An 8,067-nucleotide genomic window follows, 5' to 3' on the forward strand; every position below is an offset into this window, starting at 1 on the left:
TATGACAAAATCAAATTTATTATTTTCAAAAAAAATTGAATTACTGTAATACATTGCTTTTGTAGGAGAACTATTAGAATACATTCACATCCTCATACTAAGGTTCTTAGACCTAAGGCCGTTATGGCCAGTGCATACTGGAGGCCTCAAGGTCTACAAGATGTTGAAAGCTACTCAGAAGAGTGAAGAAGGAAAAGGTTAAAAACAAAGTAACTCCTATGAGAAAAGTATTCATTTATTCTCTGACAACCGGAAGGCACTCAATAAATACTGAAAGAAGAAAGGAAGGGAGGAGGCAGACGGGAATGGAAGGAAGGAGGGAGGGGGAAGGAAGGAAGGAAGGAAGGAAGGAAGGAAGGAAGGAAGGAAGGAAGGAAGGAAGAGGGAAGGAAGGAGGAGGGAAGGAAGGAGGAGGGAAGGAAGGGAAGAAGGGAAGAGGGAAAGGAGAAAGAAGGGAGGATGAGGGAAAGAAGGGAGGGAGGAGGGAGAGACGAATGGAAGGAAGGAGGGAGGGGGGAGGGAAGGAAGGGAGGAGGAGGAAAGGAAGGGAAGAAGGCGGAGGGAGAGAGGAATGGAAGGAAGGAGGGAGGGGGAAGGAAGGATAGGAAAGAAGGAAGGGCGGAGAAGGAAAGGAAGGGAAGGGAGGAGGGAGAGAGGAATGGAAGGAAGGGGAAAGAAGGGAAGAGGAGGGAAAGAAGGAAGGGAGGAGGAGGGAAGGAAGGGAAGAAGGGAGGAGGGAGAGAGTAATGGAAGGAGGGAGGGGGAAGGAAGGAAGGGAGGAGGAGGGGGGGAAAGGAAGAAGGGAAGAGGGAGAGGAGAAAGAAGGGAGGAGGAGGGAAAGAAGGGAGGGAGGAGGGAAGGAAGGGAAGAAGGGAGGAGGGAGGAGGAAGGAAGGAAGGGAGGGGAGGAAGAGAGGAGGAGGAAAGGAAGGAAAGAAGGGGGAGGGAGAGAGGAATGGAAGGAAGGAGAGGGGAAAGAAGGGAAGAAGAGGGAAGGAAGGAAGGGATGGAGGAGGGAAGGAAGGGAAAAAGGGAGAAGATAGAGAGGAATGGAAGGAAGGAGGGAGGGGGAAGGAAGGGAAGAGGGAAGGAAGGAAGGGAGGAGGGAGGGAGAATTTTTTGAAGCCCATCTCTAGTCTGAACTGTTAAATACATCAGATGCTAGTCTTTTTTTTTTTTTCTGGTTTTATGGTTTGAATTTTCTCATATTAAAGGCTTATGTTTTAACAGCTTTCAGGGGAAAAAATTTTGTACTACCTCTAGCTAAGAAGAAAGAGGAAAGGAAGGGGGGGAGGATGGAGGGGAGTGAGAGAGAAAGAAAGAATTGGAAATCTGTCTTCATTTCCTCAGGTACCCATGGAAACAAATGGGAACAAACAGGTACTTTCCTTATCCCACTGTGACTGTGAAAGGGAAAGACGTGGGAGCTTGGTGCCCTGCACATTTTACCCAGTTAACAATATAATGACTTCATTCCATTTGCATAACCTTAACCATTTGGTGGACAGTGCTGGATCCTTGCATCAACGTCAACCTAAGCATTTCCAAATAAGTTCCTTTATCTCAGGAACAAAATTAAATTAGTGAGCTAATTTCTTTTCTATCTTGAAATTGTATTATTAAGTTATAAAACTCCACTTTCTTGATGCACACATTTAACCCTATGGGATTTTTACCGTTTAACTAGGTGAAACAACAAGCTACTTTATGAAAATTGATGGATGATACATACTTTAAGAATGGAGTTAAAGAAAAAAAAAAACCTTAGATTTCTGGAGGAAATTAGAAAAAGTCATTTTGGTTAGAAAAAGTCATTTTGGTTTTCACTGTCAACATATTTGCTGCTGCTGCTTCCACTTCCTATAGTAAAGAATAGTGAACTTTCCTGACCGAAAAGACAAGCACTGGAGAAAAACCCTGAGCAGGATTAAAATGATCAAGCCTCATCTTGACAAATTTGATTATAGAGATTTCCATTCATTTCTTGACTACTGACTTCACGATTGTAGCTTACGTGAACATAAAGAGTTAAACTAATTTCACAGTTTTCTCTTGCCCTTGGCAAAAGAAAAAGAGATGAAGAAGGATACAACACTCCAATTCATTTCACAAGCTCTAGATTGTGAAATTCCTAAGGGAATGAAGAAACTGAGTCACAAATGTTATTTGTTCAGTCACCGAGTCAAAGTCAACTCCAGAAAATTCTATCCTATGTGTCTCTTTTGTATGACAATGTCTCATTAGTTCTCTTTAGCAATCGGTAAGATTACTTATACCATGGAGCGGCACATGCCAAACTTAAAAAGGCATTCAGTTAGTTGCTCACCACAATTTGTTTTAGTCTTGGAATAATGACCCATGGAAGAGTAATTTTGGGATCTGGAGACATGCACTCAGCTTTGTTTTCTGAGGGGAAAAAAAAAAATCTGTACCAAATGAAGATTTGGCTTTCCCCGTTTCTCAGAAGTGCGATCAAATGAAATTGTGCATGTATGTTTTCGATGAACTTCATGTGCTATGGGTGGAAATTCATGGAATTATATATTATATATATTTCTGTCCGCAAATCTTATTTCAATAAAATCTATAACAAAAATAAATCTATTCAAAAATATTGACACTGAGGACCTAAGCCAGTCACCTAACCTAAACCGAAAACAATCTTTAATCTTAACAAAGCCCCAACACAGTCTTTCAAATTCTCCTGGAATAAAGGAATATTCATATTATGCAGTGGACATCGCTGTCATTTTCTCAATCAAGCCGTCCCGTTATTTTCCCCAGTGAGTGAACTTCTCAAACACTGACCATTTTCAAAAGCGTACCCTGTCCATGAACTCTCACACGGTTTTAAAAATCTACATTCTCTGAATAATCACAGACTGGCCTTGGTCTCAGTACTTTTCAAGCATTTGCACACTGGCATACAGTGAACAGACAGTAGATGCTTAGCACAGGTGTATGTTAAATTCATAATTCAGGAAAAAAATAGAATTAGGATGTCAAATCAAGTAACGTAAATCTGTAGGGCGATGGGTCAAGTAGAAAAACTTGCAATCATTAAACTACCGCGGCTTCTTTGTATGTATCCCTGTACTGAACATTTTCAAGATATTGTTCATGTTCTTCTACGGAGATTTTGGGTCTTAAAGCTGCAAATCCGCTTTAAGTCTCCCTCTGGGTCTCGGCCTCTCAATCTCTCCCTGCACCCCCCGCCCCTTTCGGCGTCTTTTCTCATTTGATCTCAACATTTGAAAAAAAAATCTACAGCACTGAAACCTTCCCAAATGGGCTCTTTATAAACAATCGGACGGTAGGCATCTCGCGTGACCCTGATCATGTCCCTGTTCTGTCTGTAAACGGGAATTGCTCCATTTCTTCCTCCGAGGGGTGGTCGTTTCTTTTTCTTTTCTTTTTTTCTTTTTTAAAGATTTTATTCATTTATTCATGAGAGAAACAGGGAGAGAGAGAGAGAGGCAGAGACCCAGGCAGAGGGAGAGGCAGGCTCCACGCAGGGAGCCCGACGCGGGACTCGATCCCCGGACCCCGGGGTCACGCCCTGGGCGGGAGGCAGGCGCTCAACCGCTGAGCCCCCAGGGGTCCCCGGGGTGGTAGTTTCAAAGGGAGCCCCGATGCTCCCGATACCGTGGCCGAGCTACCCTCACCCCGATGTGGGCGAGCAGGCTGCCAAGGTGGGAACGCGGCAGCGAGCTCGGGGCAGAGGGGCCCACGTGCCGGGGGCCGTGTGAGCCCCCCCCCGTGCCCCCCAGCTGTGGACTGAGCACCGGGCACGTTAGGGCAGCGAAGCCTGGCGGGTCCCGGGGTCCGGCGGGCGGGGGGGGGGGGGCGGCAGGTGCAGGGAAGGAGGCGGGGGCGGGCCCCTCTGTGAACCTTCTAGACCCCGATCGCCCGGATCCCGGGGCCGCGCCTGCAGCCGGGCCCAGCGCCGTCGCGCGCCCCGGGGCCCCGAGCGCAGGAGGCGTCGCCGGCGGGGCCACCGCAGGCACGACAATGGCCAGTCGGCGACTTGCCGGGTCTCCAGGGGGGCTCCCCTGCGCTCGGGCCTCCCCCGCCCGCCGCCCCGCCGGGAGCCCCGGGCCTGCGTCAGCCCCGCTCCCCGCGCGCCCCTCGGTGGGCCTTACGTAACCGCCCGCACCCCGCTCCGCGCCCCCGCAACACCTCGTCCCGTCCAAGCGGGCGACCGGGGCCCGCGGGTTCGAACCCCGGGGCGGGCTGGGGCGCGGGCGGTCCACCGTGGGTCCCTCCGGCAGCCCCGCCGCGCGCCCCGGGGCCCCAACGTGCTCCCTGCGGTCAGGGTGCGGGCGGGGGTGCTTCTCCAGAAGCCTGGAGACGAGCTGGGGGCCCCGCCAGCTCCAGCTCCTGCTCCAGCCCCCACGCCACCACCCTAGTGCGCACAGTCTTCGACGCCTTTTGCTCCCTCTCCCCCCCCGCACCACGCCCGCGGGGGTCCCCGAGATTGCAGCCACTTTCTCCCTGCGCCGTCACACGCACGCGCGTGTGCAGCCGCTCACACCCACACACACGCACCACCCGGCCCTCGCGGGCGCTCCGCGGGCAGCCTCCAAAGGACATGAATATTCATTACTTACAAGCGTTGGTGACTGCGAAGCTGTTGGCCACCTCCAAATTGTCGATGTGGGGAGTCAGCCTGAACTCCGAAGTGGAAAACTGAACCATCCCTACCCGAAATGCACTGTACTCCTGGTCGGCGCCCCTGGGAAACAGCCCCCCTGCGGAGAACAAGCACCAAGCAGAGGGGTGTCAGCGCCGGGCACGGAGCCGGGGAGCCTGGCGGCCCCGAGGCGCTCGCCCCCGCGCACAGGCCGGACGAGCCCATCGACCGACCCGGGCAGCGGCGAGCTCGGCTCCAAACCGTAGCCAAGGGGTCAGGGCAGAGGCGCGAGCCCGGGGCCGGGCAGGGGGCCAGAAACCTCAGCCTCTGCCGGGGACCACCGGCTTGGCGTTCAGACCCCCCCACCCCCCCTCCCCACCCCGCGGATCCGAACCAACAGGAGCAGGTCAAGGCAAAATTAATAAAATGTGGGGACCCGACACGAGAACACCGCTCCCTCTACCGTATCAAAGCCCCAGCCGTTTCCCCCTTCGCTGCATGCTAAGAAAAACATGTATATTCTAGGCGGCTTAAATCTGGAATGCAGTCAAGGTATGACATAAGTCTACATGACATGAATTAATCTGTCCACGGTGAACAAAGATCACCACCCAATTAGGCACGATATTCAAAAGCAGAGCACAAAAGGGTACCTACCTATCTGTATGCTGTTAGAAGAGACACCAAAAATCAGTCCCCATAAAACAGGAGAAAGGAGGACAGATATATGCATAATCTTTTGCATTTCCAAGAAAAGTAGAGCATCCACAAAATACCCCCTCTTTTTCTTTTTCTTCTTTTTCTTTTTCTTTTCTTTTCTTTCTTTTTTTTTTTCTTTTTCCTTTTCCTCCTCTCCCTTCCTTGGCGGTTTTCCTCAGCAAATTAGATCCTCTGCATTTTGAGACAGCAATTTAGCACCAAGCTGCTAAAAACCTGAAGCGGAGGCAGAAGAATTGCTATCTCCCAGGTCCTGCCGGGGGCTGCTGCTGCCGCCCTGCGCCCCGCGCCTGCTCGCGAAGTCCGGGGGACTGGCTGGATGCAGTTTTCAGCGGAGCTGCCGCTGTGGTTCCAGTGTCTTGGAATATCCAGCGCCCTCCCGTGCGCTCCTCTCCCTCTCCCCTCGGTCTCACACGCGCGCGCGCGCACACACACACACACACACACACACACGCACGCCCGCAAGTCACAGAGGACCAGGCAGTCCCAGGCGCGCGTGCGCGAGTCGAGGCAGGCCGCCGGCGCGCGCGCCCAACCCCTCCCCTGCCCCTCCCCCTCCCCTCCCCCTCCCCCTCCCCCGCACCCCGCGCCCCGCGCCCCGCGCCCCGCGCCCAGCTCGGCCCCGGCGGCCTCGCGTGCGTCGGCTCTGGCGAGCGGTGGCGCCTCCCCCGAGCGCCGCTGCCTTTCAGCACCGAGGACAGCGCCCGGCTCCGGCCCCGACTCCGGCCCCGGCTCCGGCCCCGGCTCCGGCTCGCGCTACCTTTGTGCCGCCGCCGCCGCGGAGATGCTCCAGCCTGGACCACACGCCTGCAAAGCTGATTTCCGGCTGCTGTGCAGAAGCCGAACCGCTCATTGTCGCCGGCCAGGCGCTCTCTCGCCAGGCCCCGCTGTGTCACACATTTGATTTTTTTATATTTATTTATGTATTTTATTTATTTATATTATATTTGTGGTTGTGGTTTTCATTTCCTAGAGCCTGCGAAAACTCACTCACCTAGCGATGTAGGCTTAGACCGTGCGTCTCGCCTGACCCAGCCAGAAAGCGAACAAGGAAAACAAAATACCCATCGAGGAACTGTTCCAGAATAGGGAAGTTTTGCTAAATGTGATGTAGCCAGCATCCAGGGAAAAACAAAAAAAACAAAACAAAACAAAAAAAAAAAAAAACAAAAAAAAAAACAAAAAACAAAAACAAAAAAAAAAAGCAAAAACAAAAACAAACAAAAAAACCCCAAATTCTTTCTTTAAAAACTAAAGCCGCACAGGAGGAGATAAAGACTGAATCTTTGCAATACTTTGCATGGATATCCCATCCTGAGAGTGTCATGGGGCCCTAATGCCAACTCTCAGAGCCAGCTGAGGGCAGGTCCCGCAGACCTCACTGCAGATTCTCTCCTACAGTGAAAGCATGTAGACTTGGCTCTGTAGAAGCCCCTTATTTACTGAAAGCAGAAGACTGTGTTTCAAGGAAACGCTCCTAGGAGAACAAGGAGATGAAGTGAGTCTAGAAAGATCTTTGAGCTGCACGGTCTTTCGCAGGGACGTAGTGAGAAACCAGGTATTCCACCGCGTTTTGGCCCTGAGTTTTGAGAAATCATTGCCCGAAGAAAGTAAGCTAAGTTTTCGTGACTTTAAACCCGAGGGCTTGAGATCACTGCGGAAGAAAGATGAGGTTAGGGATTAAAAGTTTGTGGGAAGGGAGTGGACGGGGAGGATCTAAGACCAGACTTCCCCCCTGCGGAATTTATGCACTTCGCGGTGCTTGCCAAGCAGTTGCCTGGGAACCTGCTCTGGCAATTCCTTCTGCTGCTTCGAAAAGTCTTAAGTTTTATGGCTTTTTGTTTTGTTTTGTTTTTGGTTTACACAAAGAAATAAAGGAAGGTCGAGTACAAGGTACTGTTTCCAGAAGGCAGTAGATTGGAGCCCACGATGCTAATAATATTTCAGAATGCCAAGAGAGTTCGCCTGTCATGCTGCCTTCCTGTGCAATTATCACAGGCTCCTCGTTGACTGTTATTTCATGTTTGCTCCTTAGTCATGCCAGGCCTTGATTTATCCATTTTAGAAATGAGAAAGATGGGCAGAGTGGCCTCTTGGGCTTTCAAATCCTGTAATTCTGCGATATCCAGTTAGTGTTCCCCTGATTTTGGTTTTAGATATCTAGTTATAAACCAGAAATTGAGAATCCATAATCTATTGCTAATCGTAGTTACTACAGGTAAAAATGCTTCCCAATTTTATCACCAAGAATTTATTTTAGTCTGTTGATAAGCAATTCACTATCTGTAAAACAGGCCCTGTGGATTAAAATACATTTAGCTTCTTAAAAACTAAATAAGAATAAAAATAGTAAAAGAGATATAAATGAAAATATATTCAAATTTACCATGTGAAGAATAATTAAATTAATCTTATCTATTCAATCACTAGTTGTGATGTAAGGCACAAAAAAATGATCTGAAATTACTCCCTATTTGAACTATATGATGTATATATAAAAGATATATATATGTGTGTGTGTGTGTATATATATATATATAAGTAAATAAGTAATGTCTCACAGCAAAGTAAAAAATACATTTCCATCCATTTTCTTTCTTTCGGCACTCATTGTTTTCCGCAAGAACTTCAATTTCATATAAAGGAAGTTGGAATGAAAGAAGAGAGAGAGAGAGAAGGAGCTTAAATGTGGAAAAGCAATGATACTTAAAGTGTAGA

At 49.5% G+C, this 8,067-nt stretch overlaps 1 protein-coding gene across 3 annotated transcripts in view; it reads right to left on the reverse strand.

Annotated features, from left to right (window-relative positions):
* The window catches only part of GRIA2 (glutamate ionotropic receptor AMPA type subunit 2), a 153,045-nt gene extending 147,259 nt beyond the window's left edge, over window positions 1–5,786 (reverse strand). For all 3 annotated transcript variants that reach the window (XM_055336198.1, XM_055336197.1, XM_055336200.1), the window contains exons 1-2: window positions 5,290–5,786; window positions 4,610–4,750 (exon numbers count right to left, since the gene is read on the reverse strand). In XM_055336198.1, coding sequence (XP_055192173.1) covers window positions 4,610–4,750; window positions 5,290–5,377 — 229 coding nt within the window. In that variant the 5' untranslated portion in view covers window positions 5,378–5,786. The remainder of the gene's footprint in view (window positions 1–4,609; window positions 4,751–5,289) is intronic.
* Between the last annotated feature and the right edge of the window lie 2,281 nt (window positions 5,787–8,067).

Source organism: Nyctereutes procyonoides, unplaced genomic scaffold, assembly GCF_905146905.1.
Source record: "Nyctereutes procyonoides isolate TBG_1078 unplaced genomic scaffold, NYPRO_anot_genome, whole genome shotgun sequence".
In the NCBI taxonomy this organism is placed as follows: Eukaryota; Metazoa; Chordata; class Mammalia; order Carnivora; family Canidae; genus Nyctereutes; species Nyctereutes procyonoides.